This window comes from Patagioenas fasciata, chromosome 2 (genome assembly GCF_037038585.1).
Source record: "Patagioenas fasciata isolate bPatFas1 chromosome 2, bPatFas1.hap1, whole genome shotgun sequence".
Taxonomy (NCBI): Eukaryota; Metazoa; Chordata; class Aves; order Columbiformes; family Columbidae; genus Patagioenas; species Patagioenas fasciata.
In genome coordinates, this window is record NC_092521.1 from 21,999,248 (window position 1) to 22,025,968 (window position 26,721).

Below are 26,721 nucleotides of genomic sequence, written 5' to 3' on the forward strand. Positions count from 1 at the left end.
TACTATGTACAAGACAGCAGTGATCACTGGAATAGTGCTATTTACATGACTAAACCATAAGTAGAGTTGCAGACATGTGAAAATTAAAAAAAATACATAAATTTTTTAAAATAAATACTGCATAATGAAAAGTATGTACAAACCTTCCATGCGTCATGTCCTTGATTTTAAAATTTGAAATAATTTATATAGGACTATGTATTCAAGAATGTGTGAGCACATCTCACAGTATCAAGAAAGTGGTTACATATTTTTGTTTAATATCCTGGGGGATATTATAGACCACGTTAGTAGTATTTATTTGCTGCTGGTAGACAGGTGCCTAAATTATTTCAATAAATATAACTTTACCAGTCTGTCCATTAACTTTAAAATAATCCATTATATAAACTCTGAAGACAAGACACAATCTTGATTTATATGATATTGCACAAAGTAAAAGGCATTTTAAGTGATAATTTTATTACTTTTGCCGTCTCATGAGGCATGTACAATTTCTTAATGGGAAACTTTTAATAGACTTTCAAATAAAATCAGAATAATTCTGTGTGGCCTTAAAGGTAGATGTTAAGTATATTTCAAAAATTATTGCAAGGTTTCAATATTAAACCTTAAATAGGTATTAAATGCATACAAACACCCAGAAAAAAAAAAAAAAAAAAGGACATTTTGTTATTAAATGTTAACCAGTTACATTCCCTTTAAATAATGTAATTTAATGAGAAGCTTGAACTTGCAGCACCACCCAACGGCAGTTACTGTCTGCTACAAAAAACAGGTTTTTGAGGATCCATTGACTGACTGCAGTTGAGGGTTCTGGTAATGGTGTGAAATAACTGTCAGAGTGGTATCAATAAGCTTTCTTTAAGGCTATTTTACCAACCAAAGATTGACATGTTTCAGACTGATATTACCTAATTATGTCTTTTGCAACACAAATGTGTAGTTTATGAAAATTGAACTTTACAGCAGAAGAACCATATGAATTAATAACCTTTGTTACTTTTGTAATCTCAAAAATGTAGCAATTAATTTGGTTTAGTGCAAATAAGTGTTTACATTTATTTCCCCCAAATCAACCATGTACTTAATTTTTCCTCTTTCCAAAAACCTTTAAGAAATGATGGTTCAACATTTGAATGAAAGATGCTGGTGCTGAAAACAAATTTATTGAAGACATCTTACAATGGCCACAAGATTCCAGTATTTTGCTGTAGAATTCAATTTGAAGGTGAGAAAAAATGAAAATAAGTTACCATGCACTGTACAATAAATTGCAAAAAGTTCAAATATCTTTTTTATCAAATACATGCTGAATTACATTAATGTACTCCCAAGCCATGTTGCAAAATCCTTTTCAACATGCTTGAAAAAAAGTAAGTTCTTAAACAATATTTTTCTCAAATAATTCAGAAATGCAGAACAATCTGCAACCCTGAACCAAATATGGGGCATAAGTCAAAAGGTAGCCATTTTAGAATATGATGATCATCCTGGGAGACAGAGGGGAAAAAGAGCGAAAGGAAGAAGGGAGACTGGGAGGAGAGATAGAGAAAGGAGGAGGTAAAAGAAGTGTACAATTTGCACATTATGTTGAACTTTACAAGGCTTGTACCTTTTACATTTAAATAAATTTAATATATTACACTTATTTCTTGTCACATAAACAGAATTTTAAATATTTGCTAGAAATTATTTTTTATTTTTAATATACGTCTGCAAAAATACAGACCATGACTGGTTTAAAGAATGATAAACGTGGTGTGTCTTTGTATCACCCTGTTGCATTCTCTTCCATTTAAAACCATGCACTAGTGAAATTTATTTTTAAAAATAATATAAATTATCGAAAATGGCTGATTTATTCTTTTTTTTTTTTTGCAAGTTGCAGCCCCAAGAAAATAATTTAAGTGTTCAGCTAAATCTGTGTCCATGCAAAAAAGTTTCTTTAATTTCATACAGTACAGTATATCCACAGAATTTTATTTTTCAGAGAGTCCATCACATCTGGGGTTTCACTGTATCTATAGCTGGAGGTATGAAGCCCACCACTTCAAGTCTTGAACCTTCTCGGTATGAAGAGTTTTCGGATCTCAAGCAACTGTTTCAAATGCCAGTTGACTTTTCCAGCATCCTTACATTTTTTTCTTCCAATGTCTGTTAATCCACTGACTTGTAACATGGCTTCATGGGAGGGTAACTCCATTTCTGTGGCATAATCAAGCTTTAGGAGGGGAGGGCAGATAAATAAAGAAACAGAAGCAACAAAACAGATATGCCATTTAAAAGGACTTCTGTTGCATGAAACAGATTGATTCTTTTAGTTTAGTCCATGGCTTCAGATTGGACCGAAACTGAGTGTCCCTGAACTCCAAACCTATCAGTTCTTCATGACTTGAGTCCTTCACCTGAGGGCCTTCCATAGGGCACAATGTGTGCAACTTCCTTGAGAACACAGGATCGCGTTGCAGCCCTAGAAACAGGCTCAGAAGACACAACATTAAGCATGCAGTGTTACCAGGGTTTGCGACCTGTAATTTTTTTTTTGTAACGCTGGTTGCTATGACAACAGTTTCACAGCTGCTATGAGCGAGCATACGAAGGTCCTGTTGAACTTTCAAGAGATGATTGGGAAGCTCTTCTAGTGAGAGGAGCTAAAGTTGGGTCTACTAGGGAAGAAGGAGGGAAGAGTTTGAACCACCCAATCACCATGTTGGACAGGTCCAGTTCATCTAAAAGTATCTGTGCCACTCCCATAAAGGATTTGTGATCCATACGTCCATAGTCTCCCCAAACAATTATCTGTTAGTAAAAGAAACACAAGAAAATAGAAAAAATCAGCAAAAATTATGAGAGCTTCAATCTGATTCTTCAAATGCCTCTAATTATTTAATTATAGTAAGGAATGAGATACTTGACTGCTGGAACAGTTTAGTTCTGTGCATACAAACCACGATGCAGTGACAGAAACGGCCTGGGCACTAACAGAGCAGTTATCCGTAACACTAATGAGCCCATACACATGGTAGAGGCAAAATAATCCAGAATTAACTTTTGTTCAGCAATGTCTACTTCCATCAGCAGTTGTTACTGTATTTGTGTGCTCAACAAGGATTTGAAATAGCAGAACTTGCCAAATGAAGCATGAAAGGAGTCTGAAACTCATTCAGTGCAAACTGTACAGCCGATACTTTCAGATTCAGAAGGAAATTGATGCAAGTTACCTGTAAAACTTTGCCTTGGGGACTTTCTTCAAATGATAGAAGTTGCTGATAAAGTGGTTCCAGCGTTTTTCTTGCTACCTTTGTTTTCTTTTTGGCTATGCAGACTCCATTTTCTAATAGATACACCTTTACATATGGTGCTTAGAAGAAAGAAAATAAAGAACAATAAGTAAAGAAGTTGCCCAGATTTTTTGCTTAACAGATGCAATGTTCTATCACCATATGATAAAATCTGCCTTTTACTGGACATATAACATACCTGAACAAATCTCCACAAGCAATATTAACATTTATTCAAAAGCAAAGCATCCATGCATTTTCTTTACTTTTTTCCCTGGCATAATTTTTTCTTTACTTCTATTTATGTATTTCTTTTGCCACTAAACAATTCAGATTTTGACCTGGAAAAATTAGATATTCCTATATATATAATATCCCTATACTGTATAGTATGCAAAATAGGCCTGTTAAATAAATTAATGACTTGCATTGACTTTTGTGAGATTTGGATCAATGCTCCAAATTGTTAATAATTTAAAATTATCTACAAGGTGAAATTCGGTGAAGAAAAGACTCTGACATGATTTCTATTTTGGCAGAAGAGCTTGCTAAAAATATTTTGTCCTTTTCATACAGTGTTATAGGACATCAGACTATAAAATAAGGAGTAAGTATCAAATACTGGTCTACTTTTCAAGCAGGTACCTATTGCACACCTCTTGTTGATTTTGTCCTCACCCCTAACATTCCTGTATCACATCATCAGTGTATACCTTTCTTTCAACCCCATAACCAAGGATTCATGTTTTATTACTGAAATTCTTTTGTATGTTGTGGTAGCACAGAGATCAGTTGTTTCGTTTTTTTTCTCCCGGAGCAGGGTTGATTTTTGGTACATACTATAAGCTTGTATGCCATTTCAGTACATTTTGCATTTCAGTGTACAGTACTGTAACCTACTGATAAGTGAATTTGCTAAAAGAGTTTATGTAAATTGAACAGTAAAGCCTCAGAATCTGGGGGGAATGTTGTGGGGTTTTTTTGGTAAAACACTATTCATGTCACCAAGATTTTTCTTCCTTACCTGGCAGTGTCTTTGAACCTGGTTTTACAACAAGGCCACGAGCTCGGATTATTTCTACTTCCAGTTGTCCTTTCTTGTCCATCATTCCCACCTGGATATCTCCTAGAAAAAGAAATCCTGGCATTGTAATTCAGAAATACATAAATATATGGAAAGCTATTGGAAGATCTCAGATGAATATGTGGTGACTTGTATCTTCCACATTCCACCAATAGGTACGATCCAGATTTAAACACTACTAGATAATTTAATACTTGTCCTCTTCACTACAGTTTGCATTAGTAAACAATTTAAAAACCCTGCAATAACATTTTATCTCCTATTTTCCATGCCCCTATCACTTCAAATAAATTTTTTTTTTTGGTCTTAAGAATTTCAGACTAAAAAAAGCACCAAGGAAATTAGTATGAAGCAACTCTGTAAAACTGTGTGAAATCTCTTCATTAGGCATCTAGTTTAAGACCAAGTATGACTTGTGAATATAGTTTTGGTCTTAACTGAGTTGTTCAAAACCACATGGGAAATTCATATTTAAAGAACTAGAATCTAGATAATTCCTATGTTCTAATTACCAGACCCAGTAGATTATATTGTATCTACAAGATATAAATGCTTACCCATCGATGGTGTTGCCAAAGTCTGCCGTCCCACAAGCTGGGCAGGACCAAGTCCATCCAGAAAATCACTGAACTGGCTGTCTGCAGCCAACCTCACACCAGGGAAAATCAAACTAAAAAATAAAGTCGAAAAACACCAACATTAAACACATTTGAATTTGCCGTTTTCTGTTTTCTAGATGTTTTGCATTTAGCATCTGTGGTTTTGGGACTACTGGTCACAAGGAACTTGTTTACACTGACAAAATTACAAAACAATTACTGTAATTTTCAAAACTTTACAGTGTTCAACAACAGCAGTAGTTCAGCCTCCAGCATACAACCAAACAGGTGAAGGAAGCGCTAAACCTTAATGTGTCTAATTTCCACAGTAATATTTTTCCACCATGCTCTCTTTCCCAATATATTAAAGACCACTGTTAATTATTGTAGTATTCATATGAGACCAGTTTAATAAGATACTAATACATGCCCTTACCAGTAATCTAGTTACATGAAGGTAAAATTGCTCATGTTTCTCAGTCAATGTGAACTTGTTGGCTGAATATCAACTGTATCAAGTGAAATTAGTCCATTAGACTGAATACTGGTCACTATTTTAAAAATCGCCTTTAAACTCTGCATCCATTATAAATATTTTGTTAGGAGTGTCTTTGAGAATGACATATATTCATTAACGGAACTTAAATCCACTGTGGCAAATGACCAAAGTAACTTAAAATTCAAATTCTTGCCATAAATTATCTGTGACCCATTAGAATGCAACAAGAATTAATGAGAATTGTAATGATCAACCATAAATAAATGTCCATCTCAAGCGCATATAGTGCATCAACTTGGACACGTAAGATATATTGTTCAGTGCTGTGAGTACCACTAATATATCTATCCCAAATAAGGTTTTTCTGAGCAGTGTCTTGTACAAACCACTCAGAAGTTTTTCAGCTTGGGCTTTTATGACAAGCATGATGCATGACAGTTTCATACTTCTGCCCAAATAATTTCTTCAGGACTAATTAGCAGAATCTTTGAAAAATTCTGAGCCCAGTGAACGGCACCTGGAACTGCTCTGGAAATGCTTTGTTCTGCAAAGTACAGATATGAGAGACAAATTTTCTGAAGAGAAACTGCCCTTTTCTGTGCTTTACCTCCTGCCCTGCAGCTGCTGCCCCTCTTGCCACACTGTGGGCTGGTGGCTCTGACCCCCAGGTTCCTCCTCATGTCACCACAGAAACCATCCTCGTCCTTCCTGCACCAACAACTAGAGACTCTGTTGGTCACAGGGGAAGACAAGCTTGGGCCATCGATGGCATTAACTTGTGAAGGGAACTCTGACTATCAGGACCTACACTGTTCACTTCACTTTCGTCCAACTATCAGTTTCATGGAGAAAAACGCCAGGTAACCACAGTCATAACCGCTGCTTACTTTCCCTCAGAGCTGTAGCTGTTCATGCTCCCGTCCGTCGACTCCCGGCTGGCCTGACGGGTCATCCAGTTCCTCATCTCCACGGCCAGCCCTGTCTCCGTGCTCCTCTGGACCGTGCTCCGCAGCTTCTTACCCCCTGCTTCTGCGGAGACAAAAGCCAAGTCCCCATCGCACCGCGCTGTGGGGCATGACTGCAGGCACCGCACCACCACGCCACACCTCGTAGCCTGAAATTAGTGACCTGTACCAAAACTTCCACTTTAAAATTACCATTTTTTACTAATAGGCAGGCAGCATCATAAATCTCTTTTACAGGACCACACTTCTGTCACCGCCAGCTCTGCAAGGGCAGCCAGCATACGCAAAACACAAGTCTGCCCACAGAAGTAACCAGATTTACATTACCCATAGTCTAGTGTGTTTAAAACATGTTCTCCCTGGATGAATACATCCCCCTTAGGAATTCAGATACAATGTCACCATTATGTCAAAACCTGTAGCGTCTGAGGAATGTTCTAATTCAGATGATTTGTTTGATTTAAAAACATTCGGTCATTATCTGCTAAATCAAGTGCCAGATATCCATTAGTGAGAACTGCAAACAACAAATCAAGAACCCTTCCCATTCTTTCTTCTCTGTTCACGCTCTTCTCATTTCACTAGCTGCTTTAACTTAGCAACTAAAAAATACAGTATTGATTTATGCACAATATGAAACTTTATTTCCACCTCCAAGAGTAACAATTTTTGTACCTTCTTGCATGTTTTAATTTCAGTTGTAAAAACAGCAGTGACAGATAGCTGGGTACCAGACAAGGTAACAAGTATTCAAAACTTAATACAGAAGCATTTTAGTGTAGGAATTTTGATCAAGACTTCAGCTGGAAGGTATATCGAAGGTGCCACCAAAAAAAGAAACCCAAATCTGAGTGGGAATGAAGCCTCAGTTTTTCTTTCACTAATATGACTGTCACTCCATGTCACTTCTGATTTTAAATGCTGTTCCCTGCAATGGTGCAGGGAATTCTGTCTTCCAATTTCTTTTACCTGTTCAATGGATAAAACCCCCTGACTTCAGCACAGCGATGCATGATATACTGATAATACCATAAAAAAAGGAAAACATAAATATTGATGAGTGTAGAGTAACATCCAAGATCCCAGGATATCTGTGGACTCGCCCTGTTCTGCAGTTGTTCATAGCCTCTGTTGCCCTTGCACCACCTCTGGCTTATCACATACCAGACGGCAGAACTGTTGGACGTGTGGGGTTGGTGAAGCTCTAGGGATTTGAGAAGGGGAGGAGACTGTCCTGGGATAGGGACTCTGACACCCTGAGAAGCACAGGGGCTGGCTTAGAGCAAGAAGACTTGCACCCTCGGACAAGGAACTGGAGAGAGGCACTGATCTCTCTGTCCCCACTTAGTGTCTCTCTGTCCTACAGGCTGCCACGTGGGTTGAAGTCTCCTGGGTGCAAAGCCCAGGCCCTCCAGTCAGGGGATTTTAGTGAAGTGGGAAATAGATATCCAAACCACACTGAAAACTCACTGGCTCCTTGTCAAGGAAGATCTAACAACACTGAAATATTTAGCAGTAGTGAGACATTTCTACAGCAGTATCATGAATTGTTCAAATTGTATTGCTCATAGAATTATAGAATGTCCTGAGTTGGAAGGGACCCACAAGGATCATCGAGTCCAACTCCTGTCCCTGCATGTGACAACCCCACAGTTCACACCATGTGTCTGAGAGCTTCGTCCAATTGCTTCTTGAACACTGTCAGGCCTGGGGCTGTGACACCTCCCTGGGGAGCCTGTTCCAGTGCTCCAGCACCCTCTGGCTGAAGAACCTTTTCCTAATGTTCAACCTAACTTCCCCCAGCACATCTTCCTGCCATTCCCTCAGGTTCTGTCATTATTACAAGCTTACTTTTCCTTAAGACCATAACTTTTAATCAGTATAAAAAAAAGTACAAAAGTAATAGTTTTGCTCTAAAACTTCAGCTACCCACATGAACTTAGTAAATAAGTGAAATAATTTTTTTACTATGTCAAAACTGCTTCTGAAAAATCCCCATCAATATCTGGTGCAATAAATACAAACAAAAAAGATACAAGGCTAACATGACATATGAAAAATGAAGAGCAGAAGTCTACAGTTTCATTTCTATTGGTTTGCACTGTTCCAAGTGTCTGCTGGTTTTATTATTTATATCAAACTAATGAAAACTGGCAGCTGACTTCCAATACTGGTCCAGAGTTGTTCTAAAATCCAGTTATTCATATCAAACAAATATTCCAAAAAAATTGTCTGAAAAAAACCCCACGCTATAGTTTTGTAGAAAAGGCACACTGTGTCATAGTTACATATGAAAGGCAAACGACTTCCAAAGTCCCATGTTCTTTTCATTAAAGTATTGTTACAGGTTATTACTCTTCAATTGTAAGAGCTCTTTTGATTAGTAAGCATTCATTTTTGTTCAGTCTTTTGTTGAATGATGGTCGTTTTCGGTTCATTGTTGCAAACATGAATTTTCTCATGCAAATTTAACAGAAAATCTCCATTCTACATGATTCTTCAGTCTTTTCATGTCATATATTTCAAAGATTTTGGGGCTTGGCATAGGTATGAGTTTGAATACATGATATGTGAAGGAGTATATCGTAACTTTTAATAATTAGCAAGGCAGATTTTTTTTTTCTGAATTAGAATTAAGTGTGTATCCCTTTACTGTAGCAGAACATTAACAGAAAAAAAAAATCAACACATCTGTTGCACATCAATTTACTGAGAAGTTAAGGCGGAACTGGTGCAACTGCCATTCAAGTCTTCATAGAGGCACATGTGTTTAACCAGCTCTTCTGAGCATCCCTCTGAATCTTATTTTTAAGCAGTTTTACTTTCCTGCATGTATTTGAAATAAGTGCTCTGGTTCACATGAAGGTAGGCCAACAGCTGAAAAAAAGACAACTTTGATACACCATGTAAATTAGGCATGCACAGTACATCCAACCTCTATGTAAGTGTGGGTGGTAAACAGAAATTATTTTGACCTTAACATTGAATTTAAGAGACTATGTAAATAACAGTTTTCCAGTTTTCAACAGGAACAGGCAGAGCTCTCTGATTGTCCTGAAAGATCTGACCTTTCAGCAATGAGGCTCCTAATCATGACGTTTATGTTCTTTGAAATAAGAATTGAAGACTTAACGGCGAAATGGCAATTTGGAATAGAAGTACAGAAGAAGCCTCAGTTCACAGTCATGACTCCTGAACCGCTACTTTAAAGATGAATATTCTTCCAACTCAAGCTTGGCTAAACTAACGTGTAGTAATACGCATGAGAAATACCTACACTCGATTGCCCACAACCCTAGCAACACATTGATCCCTGGAAAAATGTAACAAATCAAACCACAATCCATCAAACAATTTAAAGGCAAAGACAGTATTTATATAATCCGTAATTCGTGTTTCTTAAATTCAACATTAAAATACTCAAAAGATTGCAAGTAGCAATAAAACTGCGAAGCAGTTTCTCAATTCAAAGAAATAGATTTTAGTGCCATACTTCCACGCTGTAGCTGGTGCAAGATGTGGTAGAATGTTGTACCACTCCAGTAAATTCAGACTGTTTTCCCTCATTCCTGCCTGGAAATTAAAACCTCTTCTGTTGTGCTAATTCAACTACTTGTGTGGCTGCATTCTGTACTGGACCCAGCCCAAAAGGAACAAACCAACAATATGTTTTAAAGCTGTTCTTTTTCTTTTAAGACAGATCATTTCCCAAAAACATTTGTGAAAACAAACAGACAGTTAAATGAGCCCAACTGAGGTGATGCTAATCTCTAACCAGATGAATAATTTGGGAATGCCACTAACACAGAAGTAAACATGTAACTGGTGCCACTCTAAAAGTGGAGATTGGGTTTGTAATCATAAAATACCTATACATATACACTCACCTCATGCATGTTGTTCTATTCTTACCAAATGAAAGGATGCGGAAACAAGAGTCGAGTAGTGTACTTTGTTGCTAAGTATGTTGCTGACCACCTACACTGAAAATAATTTAACTTGCAATTTACTAAACTCTAATAAAGAACATTGAAAACGTTCTCCAAATTAGTATAATCTAATTGCCTTAGAAAGAAGACATTTCTCTCAAGTCCTCATCACAAAATATGGAATACATTATCTGAAAACACTAATTCAGATTCTTGTGGCCATATTGTAAGGAGTGGAATAAATTACCAGAAATAATTGCTTTGGCATTTATGAAAGCACATTCATTCTTACAGTTAATCACACTGGTAATTTAACTAATATGGTTACTGCAAATAGACTCCACAGGCCACATCTTCTAAATCAATCATACATGGAATTATTTGTTCCCACAATTTGGAGTGCAAATCACTTGCAAATTAGGAGCGCAAAACTATTGATATGATCTTCAGTATCAGATGAGGACAAGTCAAAAAGTGCACTGAATACAACAGATTACCCTCCGTGATCTGGGATCTAGACAGATGAAATCTGTCTCTGGCAGGGAGAGCAAAAGCTCTCAGCAAGAGCTTCCAACACCTTCCCAGCCCCGGGCACAGAGCCCTGAGCCAGAACACGGCTGGAATGGGCAGGGGCAGCTTGGCCACGCCAGTCCCCAGCTGGTACCTGATCACCTGATCTCTTGGTAGGATTTCTAACGAGTAGAGAGCAGCTGTGGCTTCAGAAATGTGCTCAAGTGCTTGCAGTGGTGCTTTTCTACTCCTCCCACCTCACCTAAAAGGCTGCATAAAAACTGCTTCAGTATTTTCACTGTTAGATCCACAAAGAGAATAAGCTGCCTGTAAGTGACCACTTTTCAAGAGGAAAGCTCTTTGAGCATCTAGACATCTGCTCTGGGCATGTTAAGAAGAGGTCAAAAAAATCATCAGAGCCAGTCTAGGAACATTTGATCCTACTTAGGAAAAGGGGGTCAGGGTAGGTCCCAGATTCCCTTGAAACTGCACAGCTCTTGGCCGCACTCTTGAAGCACTGCTGGGAGCCACACCTGAGTTGTTTCTTTCCTTGCATCACCCACAGAGTCCAAACAGCAGACACGGATTAGGATCTATTAATTTACGCAGGATTTTGGAAACGCAGATTCCACAGTCACCTCAGTTTGAGAAGCTTTGAGAAGCATCTCTCTGAGTCTCAGAAGCCAGTGCTAACCAACAGCTTAGAAGGCCTCGTGTCATAGTCCTTCTGATGAAGTTTTCTCACAGCGCATGCTGTCAGTGTTTATGAAGCCCAAAGAGCACTGGCAGGGCCAGGGACAAACTGTAACCAGGGCCTTTCCCTTACTTTGCACTTGTAAGGAAGAAGGGAAGACCTGCATTGCAGTTCCTGCTCCCATGAATGTAAAACTTGAGAAATTTTGATCAGGATGGGAATGGCATGCCCTGATATCCCAAAAGCAGAGGTGTATTCAGTAGGGAAGCTGTTCAATATGGCAGCAGCCAGGTTTGGAAAAGAGAGCTGGGGTTGACAGCCTCAGTTTGTACTATGAATTTTTAAATTTCTTGGGAGGCCTCACTAGTTTTTCATTTTCATTTCACTTTTTGTCCTGTGTCTTTATGTTTCCCCTTCTCTCTTTCCTCTGGCCATACTGGAAGCATGGTTACTTAAGATTAAGTTTAATTAAGACAGCACCTAAGAAAAAGTGAAAGAAAGAGAGAACTGAATTAAACCATCAGCCTCAAAACTGTTCCTTGGGCTTCTGGTCAAAGGCTGGTTTGAAGCTTTCAGGCCCCATTCTAGACAAATCCCCCCCACAGGACCCAAGATGCAGCCATCATGAATGCTTTTCTTCATAGTTGTGTGAGATGTACTTCCAAGTCAGCTGCTGTACTGAGATTTACTGAGCTAGTAAACTACCCCTTGACTAGCCAGTCTAACCAGAGATCCATAAAGGTTTAAATCTAACATGGAAAAGACACATTAAACATCTCAAACATGGGATTAAAAAAAAAAAAAAGCTGAGTTCTGATGCAATAAAAAATAGCAAACATCGATTGCAGAATTGATATATTATCCTTATTACTTGTATTTATAAATGTGCAAGTCCTGACAGTGAGATGTGAATTGGGAGCACAATGGCACAGAGCCACTCAGGCCATTCCAGCACTTCTGCAGAAAACTCTGTTTCTGTTACTGATAAGACCATTGGTTTTCTAAGTGTGGTCAGAGGACACACCTGCCGAAAGTCTCGAATGATTGCTGTAAAACTGAACACAGGGATATGACAATGAAGAAGCAGGTGGCTTTGCAGCCCACAGCTGTATTTCCCACGTGCCAAGTAACCTGAATTTTTCAGGAACCCTCATTTAGACCAGTTACAATCTCCAAACAGGTAGATGTTCTTATCATTCAAATATAACAGGTCTGGCTTTGTACATATTTTTTGCATGTGTCAAAACAGAATGGTAGCAGTTTCTATCCACTTTGTACATTCTGTACAACAATCTACGTGACTACAAAGAAATGTACAGCAGTGGGAAATCAGTCTCATCCACAAGCTATTAAAATCCTGAAAAAATAGAGCAAGGTATTTTGTGGAATTACGTTCTAATTTTATATACCGTTTACATAAGGAATCACTAAATAGGTGCACATCTTCACCACAGGAAATCTTTAAACCCAGTCTTTGATTTTGCCTATGACAAAGGCTGACCATCTTAAGTAAAAAGAAACTATCACTGCGGTTTTGAGTGATAACGGTTTGAGGTTTATATGTACATTTAATTTCCTGTATATAGAACATTCTTATGCATTTATTAATAACAATTACTCCATGAAGTGCCAAAAGGACATTAAAATTTCTTAAGCAGTGAAGGATGTATATATCGAGGAGCTTAGAATTGCTTTCTAATTTTTGTATTATGTGAATTGAGAGCTACTTTCAAAATACGTAATAATAACAGTAACACCATTCTTTAACCCAACCTTGATTATTTTTAGTATAGTTAGGGTCATTATACACACTATCAGATGGATCTGTACAGCATTTCTGAATGATGTAGCAAGTGTGTTGAAATAATTCACCATCCTCTATTAGGGCTTAATGACATAGATGGTGCCAAGTAGTTGGATGGCTACTGAGATTACACAAATTAGAAACAATTCTTCTTCCTAGTTTTGTTTAAGATGAGTAATGATACTAAGCAAATATCATTATTTAAATAACCACCGTTCCCACAACTCTGAGCAAATTTCACACCGTAATGACCCATTTTCAAACTACTGCTGTTAAGCATTTACCTCTCCAATTGAAAAAACAGCTACACAGTGTGCTGCCGCTTTGAGTACACTGTTGACCTTGCTATTGAAAAATGACAATTACAGTATGTAGAGATAAGCAAGATAGTTTTTTTCGGGTTTGTGTAGGTACCACTAGAGATGAAAGCTGGCATACACTGTAGCTTCACTGCTGCTGTTATAGCCACACCTGAGTTATCTGTTAACTTATTCAGGTAAATGCCACAGTGTAACTAGCAGCCCAGAAGAGAAATGCAACAAATGTAAGAGAAATACAGCCTTAAAATTCTGTTGGGCATTTCTATCATATAGTCAGGTTGAAGTATGTTGTACTTTGAATGTCAGTCCTTCTGCAGTCTCTTCTACTTTTCTGATGATTTTCCAGATGTTTCCCAGAATACATGTGTTTTGTTTGCCATGCTCGTTCCTTCGCCAGTAACTGTACAGTTTTTTCTGTGCTTCTTCTTTTAAAAGGTTTTATCCAACTTGGCATCTACATCTACTTCACCAATGCAGTACCTGAGCATAATTGGTAAAAACACTTGGGACTGGAAAGAGAGACGGAATTACTGGAAATGCCTTCTGTACTGCCTCCACCCCGGAGTCAGCACCAGGAGCTGCACAAGTGCGAGAGACCCAGCCCCACCGCACTGATGGACAAGCTGGCTCAGCTCAGCCCTGCAGTAATGCTCTAGCAACAAATGTAAAAAAATATCGACCATACACTTAAATGTTGTGCAGATTCTGTATGGAATGATTACCATTCCATGTTCAGAGTGATTTTTATCCTCTAAGATAAGCCACCTCATCATTGCTTGAAATGCACCTGAAGCAATCCCTGGCGTGTTAACATCAGTCAAGCCAAGGTCTTTAAAGCTTCACCTTTTACAGTGATACTCTGCCACAAGGCACTATATCCTTCATTCATATTTCACCTTGGCTCTGCTTATGAACATTCCATGTAAACAAGGTCATCTTTACCACCAAGGCCAAAAAGTAGGCCAATTCCCCCAAGAAGATGTAGTTATTCTCATTTTCTTCATTGCCTGCTACTCCTACTATTACTCAATTATTTTTAAGAGGATAATTTAAAAGTGTAACTACTTCATGCACAGGATTCTCTTCACTTTAATAATTACTGTGTTAATGAATTTATTGTTACCACTTCCCCTATTTTCTATTTCTGGTTAATTTATTGTCTGCTTATTGTTGTCTACTGGGACCTCCAAAGGAACAGTGTGATCTGGTTGCCCTAACCACAGGAACAGAATCCAGGAACTGCCGAGCTTTATCCCAGCTCTACCAATGGGGAATGATTAATTGGTGAGAAACACCACTGAAGCCAATAATAGTGTTCAAATGAGCAATTCAGGATGTATTTAAATAAGTCCTGATCTTTCCCGCACCAGCATCAACGGCAACACTTCTGCGGATATCTTTGTGGGATCGAACAACCCTTCAAACAAGTTTCCCAGACAGTTATCAGCCAGGTGTCAGGAGTGTATGATGTGCCTCCATACCTGCCGAACTCCTGCAGTAACACTCAGATACTTCTTTCAGTAGACCTCAATACGCAAAACTGTAATGTATCTTTTCCCCATCTAACACAACTAATTCTTGCTATTTTTGGCATGATTGTCTTTGGCTGAAGAACATTCTGTGGCTTTTTTTTTTTCTCAACTGGCTTTTGTTTTCCTGACATACTGAGAGACCAAGATGCTTTCCAGTTCTTTCTGAATTAATTTGTCTTAAATTATCATAAATTATCTCTTGAATTGTTTTTAGCACCTGCAAAGCATTTGACTTTCCCCTTGAATCTCATAGCTTCACTACCACCCAAAAACTTTGGCAAAAGAAGACATTAAATTGAAATATGCCCCCTTTTGAGGAGCATAGTTCTGCACACAGATATTGCCATGACCAGCATTTCCATAGCTGCACTCCTGGCAACCTGCTAGTTAATTGTTTATATAAACACCTCACTGTAAATGCAAATCAGAAGGGAAGGTAAATAGCGTATAAAAAGGAAACTGTAGCACAGATTTTTTTACAGGCTACAATACACACGGTGTAATCTGAGGAAGCACCAAGTTAACAGTCCCACTCATAAGAACAGACGCAGGCTTTCTAGTGATCATATGTAATCTGAGCCTCCCTCGTATCTTCTAATTGCATGTTGGATAAATGTAATTCTTCTTGTACATAAGAATTCACTTGCTCTAGCACATTTTTCAGTTGTCCACAGGGAAGTTTGGTAAGGTCAAATCCACTACTTTGAAACACAGTATGTGCAAGAAATTTTGCACTATGACTACACAGTCATCTAAAATGATGCCACACATACTTACATTGGTCCTTTGAATTCAATGACAAAATTTCCTTTAATTGAAACAAAGCCAGGATTTCAGACAAAATGTGAGGCTTGGGATGCTTCATGCACAGCTTGAAGTCAGATCGATACCGATTTGCCCTCTGCACCCCACACCTCTCTTAAACAATTTCCATGTAATTTAAATCCGATCCAAGCATTATTTGATGACAATTCTCACTTCACTATGCACTTTCTTATCAATGAATTTAACAAAAAATGCAAAATACACCCTTTGATAACCTTTATATTTCGACAACATACATAATTCACTCTGGTACCACACCAGATGTTAGTTCTGTGTGTGCACATGCACATATTATAGAAGTAAACTGATGATGAAAAAAAATATTTTCAATACCATAGCTAAGAATAATAAACTCCTTTAAAAATAACAAATGTGAGTTAACTTGAAGGACTCATCCAACTGCTCACCAAGTAGGAAATGGAAGAGTAAGTATCAGTTCCCTGGGCTGCACACCTGGATGATGGTGGCAAGTTCAGGCCTACCCATGGCAAGCTCATGGCTGCCAATTGGAAAACTGCAGCCTTTCCACATTTCTTCAGTACATCATAGCTTGGATGCCAGGGCTTAAGAAGCCTCTCACTTTGATCAATTGACACTCAAATGCGTCTTCTCAATCCTCATGTTCAAAAATGGTTTCTAAAATTATTCTTATTAATACACTGTATTGAGTTACTTACTATTCATTTACTTCTGAAAATGACATTACTCATATTCTTTGATACCCAAAGATGTAGCTTTGGGCCAGTGTATTCATTTCGGCAGTTAATGAACAGAAGTCTTCAAGGGAATATCACAAATAAATGCCTCAACAGGTCATATTTTCTGTTTGTATTAAAAATATTATTTGAGTGGGAAATGTAAAAGCACCCCTGTAGCAGGTTATCTTTTTTTAACCTACCGAATTAACTACATCTTGGGGACAGATTACTTATGAAGTGGGTTTAACATCTATCTTTTTCAGATTAAACTGTAAAAGAACATTAAGTACATGAACATAGGAGTGCATGTACCACATCCACTTAAAGACACTGGTGGTACATAAACATAATTGCATAGAAGCAATTGCACAGAAGACAACAAATTCCAAGTTGAGTGCAGAGGTGGCTTGTTAAAAAAATGCATTTTTTTCTTTCTGATCTCCAAGCACTTGGGAAAGGAGTTTAGCTGTCATACCTGTCACTCCTTCTGTAACCTGAGATGTCTGAAAACTCAGGTACCAGAAACTCAGCTCCATAAAAACTGCATAGCAATTATATCTCTATTTTTTATTGGAATTACATGGAGTGGATTTTCAAGAGTAGCCTACATCTAAATAGGATCAGATAATGTAAATAACACAATGTGTAAAAAAACCTAGCACAGATTCTTTTAACATTTCTCTTTAAATAACTTGACAGCACAATCTAAATAAGTAATTACAATTATCCTTAAATTCACAGGTATTCATCTACTGAAATCCACAGATTTCATATTTCTTCGAACTAGTGAACAGTTTTTAACATACACAGATCTCAAATGAGGAATAAGTTTAGTGTTTCCTAGAGAAGTAGAGAAAACAAACCAGAAAACAAACCAACACTCTGATTTCACATAGCATTAATGCAACTGTTGTAACTAATAACCAGGACTGAAAAGACAACTATTCTGGAATGACAGAGAAAGAAATCTTTTAAAGAATACCTATGCATCTTTAGCATAACTTAAGATATTTCCTGTGATTTAAAAATGTGTTTTCAGCCATAGTATTTATTAGCATGTCAAAAGATTAAAAACGCCCTCTGAAGCCTACCCTGCAGTCTACTGGCAATGTTTTGCAGTTCACTTCATTGTTCAGGGCAGGGAACAGATGAGGGTACTGAAAGACAGCACATTTCACCCCAGGGAGCAGCTCCCTCTTTTCCACTGATCGGGGCAACCTGGCCAGCCCCAAAGCAGGGTCCAGGGGAAGGGCGAGGGATCACACCTCAGCATCTGCATCAGAAATACAAAGGTGCTTTGGAGAAGAGACTTCAGGGACTATTGCACATCAAAAGATAAATCAAGATGTGTGAAGATTGGGGACAAACATTTGCCACTGAATTCTCGGCCTGAGATGTGGAAGGTGACATATGCGTACATAGATATTTTAAATACAGATTATGAATAGCATATATACACAGTGATATGTGTTCATCTGGCAGCATTGTACAAGTACTGCTATCTTAATGCTGAAATCTACAAAATGTGCAATACGCTCAGTTAATGAAATTAGAAATCTTGAATTAGTCCTGATAAACACTAGGAAGACCGTACGTTCATTCTATATGGAAACATATTTAACAACAGCAGATTATTTTCTTTATAAACTCTGTATTTTCAAAACAAGCTCCTGAAACTCAAGTTCTGTTCCGGGTAGGCATGGTGCCATGCTTAACTATATGTACACGCTTGTTATCCAATGCTTTCTGATCACTAAGTTTTGGGGTGTTTTGGCCACAGTTATACAGAAAAGCTATTGCACATCTTTCCTTTGTTATGTAAAGTTCTGGTCCTATAACAAATATATGGAAGTTACACAAACATTTCACTGGTTGGACTTTTATGAGTACAGATTGACAGTAAGACCTGCAAGGTGTACTTGTACACATAGCTCTGTACCTACATTGCCGTTCCTAAGAAAAAGTTAAACAGGGCCAGTATTTAATTGTTCAGATCCAGCATTCTTTATAAATTATGTTGTAATAATGGACAAGAGGTACCAGAATAAGTCTACATCATGTAGAGTTGGAAAACCACCCGTGAGGAAGTGTGGTTTGTTTTCCTTATGAAGGAGCAGAAAATGTTAAGACCCTCGACCCCTCCCCTCCTCCCTTTTTTTAACATAACTAAAGCTTAGTAAGTAACTTCATTTCCAATGTGATGATAAACATAATTCTCCAGTTACAAGCACTGTGGCACCACTCCCCCTTAGCAGAAGTAACTGTCCGGCAGTCGCACCCCCGCACCGCCGCCCTCCGGGAGCGGGCAGGGTCCCGCTGCCCTTTCCGGGCTGCCACGGCCGAGCGCGCCCCAACCCGGGAAGAGACCCGTGGACCCCGGCCGGGGGCACTGCCCCGCACACAAATGCCGCCACACGCCCGGCCCCGTCCCGCCGCAGCCTCTCACCTCCGTCCTCCTCCTCCAGGGAGTTCATGCAGGGGAAGTACACCGCCAGCGCCTCGAAGGAGGCAGAGAGGCTGCTCCGGCTCTGCGACCGCTGCATGCTGCGCCCGCCGGCCGCGGTCTGCCGGCCCATCTTGGCCGAGCGGCACCCGCCTTTGGCGCGGTACAAGAAGCGCGGCGTCTTTGCGGCAGGCGGCGCGGAGCAGCGTGGAGCGGAGCGGGAGCAGCGGCGGAGCGGCGCGGAGCACTCCGCGGGCGCTCAGTGGTGCCGGGGGGCTGAGGGCGGCGAGAAGCGCTGGGCGGGCTACGAGTCGCAGAGTTCCGCTCTGTCCCGCTCTGCCCGGCTCTGTCCCGCTGGCTCCGGCGCCGCTGCTCACGGCGGGGCGGGCCGCCGCAGCCAGCACGGGGCCGCCTATCAGCGGGGTGAGCCGTCAGCCGGCGGCGTTAAGTCACCGCGGCGGGCGGGCGGGTGTGTGCAGGGGGCCGGCAGCCGTCGTGCGAGCCTCGGTGGCGGGGCTGTAAATACCGACAGCGCCGGAGGGAGGACCGGGAGACGGCGCCGGGCGATAGCGGCGGGCCGTCCCGCAGGCACCGCCCGCAAACTTTGTTCCTCCCCGCCCGATCCCCGCGGGGCCCGCGGGTGGCCCTAGCGCGGCAGGAGGCGGGAGGGGAGCTCTAGGGCGGGCAGGAGCGCCCTGATGGCACCGGGGGTAGCTCAGGCTAGTGACCACTGCCAGCACTTCTGGCCGGCAGGACAAACCTGCAGCCAGCGGGCAAGTGTTTGGAGAAGGAATGAATCGCTGAATCACAGAAGGGTTGAAGTGGGGAGGGACCTCTGGAGATCAGTTGGTCCAACGCCCCTGCTCAAGCCAGTTGCTCAGGACTGGGTCCAGCTGACTTTTGAGTATCTCCAAGGATGGAGACTCCACAGCCTCTCTGGCAGCCTGTGCCAGTGCTCAGTCACCCTCACAGTGAAAAAGTTTCCTGATGTTCAGAGGGAGCCTCTGGTGTCTTGGCTTGTGCCTATTGCCTCTGGTCCTGTCAATGGCCCAGCATCTGGAAAGGAATCTGCCCCACAAGCCACAGGCAAATCCTTCATCTCTCCTCTAGTTTAAGCAAGCTGTTTGTCTCTGAAGCACACCTGCCTCTTTAGCAAATGTGGGTATATATTTTCTGAATTTGCAGAATTTGCTCACAACCACATTTTTATTGCTGATTCAATTTTCTGTCTGTATTTTCCTCACCACTGTTTGACATTAGCTTTCTTTTCTGTTCATGCACTATATTAATGGACTATATATCATATGGCAACCTTTCCCCAAAAATGATAAGAAACTAAAGCACTGGACATAATTAAAGAAGAATTACAAGCTACTGTAGCAGTCTTTTGCAATACAGAGAACTCATTCCACTATAGTTCATGATAGTGGAAAAGCGGTATCAAACCTTGCACATGGCCACTGCTTTCTTACTGCCCCTTTAAGCAGTAATGATAGTAAATATATTGTTAGTTTTGTTTTGTTTTCCATTTTTCCATTTTTCTTTCAAAGGTCTTTAACTCCTCTAAAAACATGCAAAACAATATTTAGGGTTTGATCTAACAAACTTTGCAGATAGAATGGCAGTTTGAAGCCAACTGAAATTCTTCATGAAGCATGTGTGAAGAGTCACGCATCTGGAGTGTATTTCATTGAGTTGATGTTTGGAAAGGAATACTTGTGCGTGGATAATAATAAGAGATTATGAACAACCGACACATTACTCTCATGCCTTGCTAAGGAATGAAAAATAATCAGAACTTCAGCACTCAGGGATGGTACCCTTCGTCACTCAATCTACAGGAAAACACTGAGTTTTGACAGCTATTTTTACAATATGCACCACATTTTCATTTCCAAATTATTATAATCTAGTATTCCTAATAAAACATGTTTCATGTGACACCGTAGGCACTTATTTTAGAACAAGATACTCGTTTCGCCTGCAGTAGCAATAAATGGCGTCTAGGGCAACTCATCTAGGCTTTAACATCTTTCAGATGTCTCATCTTCCAATACGTGTATTTAGTTGGTCATTCTACGTAAGTTCATGTTTCTGGGGCCACATGCCAAAGGCTCTCACCTCCCAACATATCTGTGACTCTTTGCTGGTTATCAAGAAAGTGAGCTGCCCAGACAGACAGACAAACAGACATCCCCCTTGTGTGCCGCAGGCAGGTCTGTGGGGAGGCCATGATCACAGAAACCTGCCACACTGTTTTGAGGTGGACACCTGGTTAGTCTACAACACCTCCAGCACTCCCTTACCCTTTGCATTCATACCAGTGCTACCTCACATTAAAGTATATTTAAATATATTTGAGGTGCAGAGTGAACTTTTGCTGTTTACAGATTACTCTAAAAAGATGTTACTAAAAGACTATAAAGCAAACAACTCTAAGATCAATTATAATTATAGTGATAGTCATAATAATAAATCTCTAATACACAATTACCATGTAATTGGCAAAAAATAAAACATGCTGAAGTAATTGCTAAAGATATCTGCGAAAGACCTGATGACTACAGAATTCTCTGTCTATAAACGCTAAAGCAAACAAAATAGCTTCCTCTAATATTTTTAGCTGTGTAAGATATGTTAGAAAACTAAATGTCTGTGGCTTGTTTTAATAATAATTCACAACAGCTTTTGAGAAGTTGAGAAAAAAAGGTAATGCTCATTACATTTCACCTGAATTACTGAAGACTTTTATAAAAACAGCTGAATAAAGCTGAATGTGATAACCAGGGTGCACAGAAAGGAAAAACAACAGTTGGGCAACTTGGCGATATTTACAAAAATACAGGAAAATTGTAGAATGAATATTCAAAGAAGAGAAACTGATTTGTAACATCTGTTTAATCTACTTTCACTCCCGTTTCTCAATACTCCTTTTATAAGTGCTCTCCTTAGAAGAATCCTTTATAGAAGAAATAACACCTGCTTAGGGGCCAGCAGACTTTCAAGCAGCTTGCTCCTGTTTTCCTTCTCGGATATGAGGGAGGGCGAGCACCTCTGCCACCCCACACCGCTCTGTCCTCAGCAGACGCTGGGAGCCCCTCTCTGATGCAGAGGCTCCACGTCCTGCCATGACCCGGCCATGGCAGGGGTGCTCAGCACCCTGTGCCAAACCTGCTGCTGATGGGGCACTGCGCTGGTGATGTGTGCCCTCGGTGGGAATTCGGCTGCGCCTCGACGGCTGTGCCCCTACGTATCTCAGTCCCTTAGCACTGAACGAGAAATAGCAGCCCCGGTGATTTTAATAAGTTGATGGTTTTGCTAATATTGCACAGTATATAAAAAAACCTGTTGCTGTCATTGATAAAATCAGCCCCTACCAAGAACATCACTTCAGATATTCCACAAACTGTAGTCAATTCCAAGTTACCCCAAACAGAGGTTGCAATACAAAACACCTATTCGGTAAATCTCTGACAAAGTACCAGATCACGATCCTGTCCAAGCTTCCTCAACATGCTTCTCTGTCCTGATTTTCTTTCTTTAAAATAAAGGTTTAAAGGGAAGAAACAGTGACAAAGAACTGAGATAAGAAAGTAATAAATTGTCAGTATTCTGGAATCTGAGGAGTCTCTCCTTGAACAGTTGCTAAGGATTGCATTATACAAATAACCTAATTGACAACAATCTAGACACATGCCTTGGCTGCAGAAAACAAGATCACTACCCTGACACTGACAACATACCCCAGTTGTTTTCCTGATTTTTTAAAATTTTTACTGCTGCTCATTGATTTGTGTCACCAGTTGCAAGTGAATCAAATCCCTGTTAAAGGAACTGCATCCAAACTCATATCTCAGTGCTAAGTATCAAGACAAAGCATGGGACTCCCAGGTATCATATTTCTTTAACGTTTTCTGATGGTTTGCTGAAAGAACAGGACGTTGTAAGAATCCAGGTCAAACAGAACAAGGTCAAACATCTGCTATAAATGTATGTACTGTCCTGAGGCAATTCTATTTGTAGAGTTGGATATATTATCAAATATTTTGGTGGCTTGTCTATCAAACTAGGAAGGTAACTGCTTACTAGTTGTATTCCCTGAAATTACTAAATAATACCATGTAACATGAATTTGCAGCACTGGATCTTCAGTGCCAACCTTCTCTAAATACAGACAGCAAATAATAGGATTCTGGGTTTAATAAATGTATCTTTCTCTTTTTACATAGATATACTATGTGTGGAAATTAAAAAACAATATGGAAATTAATGTATTTTCCATCTTTAGACTGTGAGTGTATTTCAGCAAGCATGCTCCAAGTAAACACAAATTATTACACTTTAAATTGGAATGCTTAGGAAAAATAATGATTTAAGAGGTTTCTTTCTTCATATTGCTATTGCTGTGTAATGAACCTGGAGGTCATAATACCCTGGATTTGAAAAATGCAAAATTGTTTGTGCAGATGACTTATTTTAATTATTGCCTGTGTTATGGATTAATTCCTAAAGCCTGCTCAGGCTCCCGAACACAAGATAAAAGCACACTTTGCCATAAGGGGGTGTCTTAAGGCCTTGTGCAGATCTCGGAGAGGATTTTTCAGTGCAGTCACTATGGAAAGGTGATCTGAAATTTCTGAACACCCCATTTTAAATCTGTGATAAAGAAAGGTGTTCTGGGAATGCAAATGGAAAGCAGTTAGTGCTCCTTTCTTCATCACCTTTTCTGCTCTTCTGTCAGTCGTTGCCCATATATTTCTTTTTTGTTTGTTTGTTTGCTACAGAAGGGATTTATTTTGATCATAGTTGTCGTCAGAAAAGACAGTGCAGCTGCCTAGCTTTTTACATGTTAATTATCTTTAACTTGCACTACACCTATCGACTACTAGGCATAAGGTATTACAAGTATAATTCAGACTCTTTAATGACTTTCCACCCAAAGGCATATGGAAAGTCTCTGTGTAATGTGTCACTACAAGAAGGGCAACTGGCTTCCTCTTACGAGGTGAGGGACAGTCCCCCACACCTCCCACTGAAGTGCAATCCAGACCGTATTTTGTTTTATTTTTAATATTTAGCTGAGTGTTGCCCTCCTCTCACACCCTCAGTCTTCACTAAGCAGAGACAACCAACACACATTAATAGAGAACGAACACTTGATAAACATCAAGAGCCTCAGATAACTCAGTTATCCACCCCTCCAACAAACAACCCAGTATGAAACCCCAGCATTTATCTAATTCTAGAAAGACAGAAAAGGGAAAATAAATACCAGTATTAGTTGGAGAAAATGTTATTCTCCAAACAAGTTATTATTCAAGGAATTTCCAGTAATTTGTCCAGGTCACTGAGATATGAGACTGTAATTATTATTGAATTAAACTTTATTACTTTTTTTTTTTCTTTTTGCAAAGCTAAAACAATACCCTGAAAAGGTCATTGAAAGTACTGCCCAGACTGTGTAAAACAGGGTTTATGTGTGAAACTTGTAACATGTAGTAACAAGCCATTAATGACTGTAATTTGCTAGATGTTGGGACTGTGCTGGCTGTCCACATGCTACAGAGGGGGACATGTGGCAACTCCAGCCAAGCAGTCAGAACGGACAGGTTACAAAAAGCTACAAGGCCCTTCACAAAGTATTGACTTTTTACTGTTTCCCATCATGTCACAACTCATGACTAACAGGATCATGATCTCTGTCCCAGCGCAATGGCTCGCAGTCCATGCAGCACTAACCTTCAGTGGTCTCCTACCCTGACTGAAGTTTCATGACATAATGAGCACTCCTACATAATTTCTACACCCAGGAATCAGATACAAGTGTTCTAAACTTTATTTTTTAAAAAATCAGCAAAATTTGGATTTTCTGAGCATTCCATATTAAGCGGTCACAGAGCCACACTTTTCCTTCTGCTTACGTGGCAACAGTGCGTTTTTCCATTCTCCCAGTTCTTTCAGCATTTTCTACTGTAAGGTCAACTCCACCTCAAGTATCAAGCTAGGTACACAGTACAGATTTCTACCAAAATAGCTTTGCTGACTGACACAGCTGTTCTGAGAAAATTCCCTAGTTGTTAGTGCAAGTGCAGTTATATCAGCAAAACAGGATTCTCCTAGCACTGCTTGTTTTGCATGCTCACGTTAGGACTTGTTTGCTGGTACCCATTCCAGGATTCCTACACTGGTAATGTGCTCCCACTGTTCTATCACCTGAACAGTCAGTGCCAGTGAAACTCTACCTGTAAGCAATTTAGCCCTTATATGGATCACTTCAAAGTCTTGTACATTTTCGGAGGATAGAGATTTGAAGAGCTGAAACAAAATTGCTATATTATGTCTCTTCCAAAATCACAGATTTCAATTCCTGAAAATGAAATAGAGAATTTCTAACATAAAAAATGTTTGAAGAGGTAGAAACAGAAAAGCAGTAAGATTTGTCTTCCTGGAAATGTAATATGCTTTCAGATCCATGGCGATACCAGTTTTAAACAATATAGCAGGATTGCTTGTCCTGCAGTTGGCATTCTCTTCTGTATTATGCCTTCTTTAACAAACATGAAAGAAATCTGTAAAAGCAAGTCTCTCTTTTGTGTTAATGCTAATATTTGTCACATGTGAAAGCTCTCTGTTCTTATTTAAATAAAATGTATTTAACTTTCCCCTTCAATGTTTATATAAAGACCACAAAACCAAAATAAAGTCTTATTTTTTCTAAATAACAAGGGGAGTTTTTAATGGACCAGCATGTGGCAATGCAGTATAGCTAGCTCACAACTAAGAGGTCAGAGTTGAAGCAGAAAAGCTTTTCACAGCTTAGTATTTCTATTTTAATTAAAATAATTTCACACCTTCATGATCACAAGGCCATCTGCAAACCACAAGGTATCTTAGAGCTCGGCAAAATATATTACTTTGTAATACTTCATCAGGGTGAGAAACAAGGAGCACAAAAATAAAAATGCACTGCTTTTCTAAGGAAAAAGTGGTTTTGAGAAACAAACTCACAGGAAATAATATCAAAGTAAAAAAAACCAAACAAACAAACACCACAAAAAACAACCAACCAAACAAGAAAGATATAACTGAAACAAACAAAAAAACCCAACAAAACCAAACCACAACCAAAACAAAACCAAGAGGGTTTGTGTGTGTGTGTTGTGGTTTTGGTTTTTTTTGTGTTGCTTTGGGGTTTACTTGTTTGTTTGTTTGTTTTTAATGCATACATGGAGGCTGTCTGCTGTCTCTAGATCCTAATCCACCCTTTTGTCTCTGAGAGTAACCTTCTTTATAATTCATGAGACCCATCAGCTTAGAAACAAGCTGCAGTTATTCACGTACCCTCTCAAATCTTATTTCAGTTGCCTGTGTATTCCACTGAAGGTTTTCCAAATGTCATAGACAAGGGCAGTGTAATTAGTTTCTGAAACTGTAACTTCAGTGAAACATGATTTGTTCCCCTGTATAACTCAGTCCTTTGGCACAGTAGGGACAAAACCAGTACAGAACTCCTGGCACTTGGGCAGCCCGCGGAG

At 39.5% G+C, this 26,721-nt stretch overlaps 1 protein-coding gene across 38 annotated transcripts in view; it reads right to left on the reverse strand.

Moving 5' to 3' along the window:
- Positions 1-1,453: 1,453 nt before the first annotated feature.
- Positions 1,454-26,721, reverse strand: part of RIMS2 (regulating synaptic membrane exocytosis 2) — a 466,824-nt gene continuing 441,556 nt past the window's right edge. For 37 of the 38 annotated variants that reach the window (XM_071803874.1, XM_071803876.1, XM_071803871.1 and 34 more), the window contains 5 exons: positions 6,354-6,495; positions 4,926-5,038; positions 4,309-4,410; positions 3,225-3,364; positions 1,454-2,802 (listed from right to left, as the gene is read on the reverse strand). In XM_071803874.1, coding sequence (XP_071659975.1) covers positions 2,584-2,802; positions 3,225-3,364; positions 4,309-4,410; positions 4,926-5,038; positions 6,354-6,495 — 716 coding nt within the window. In that variant the 3' untranslated portion in view covers positions 1,454-2,583. Of the gene's footprint in view, positions 2,803-3,224; positions 3,365-4,308; positions 4,411-4,925; positions 5,039-6,353; positions 6,496-19,189; positions 19,628-26,721 lie in introns of those variants that run through there. The other variant, XM_065830169.2, reaches the window with a different exon arrangement.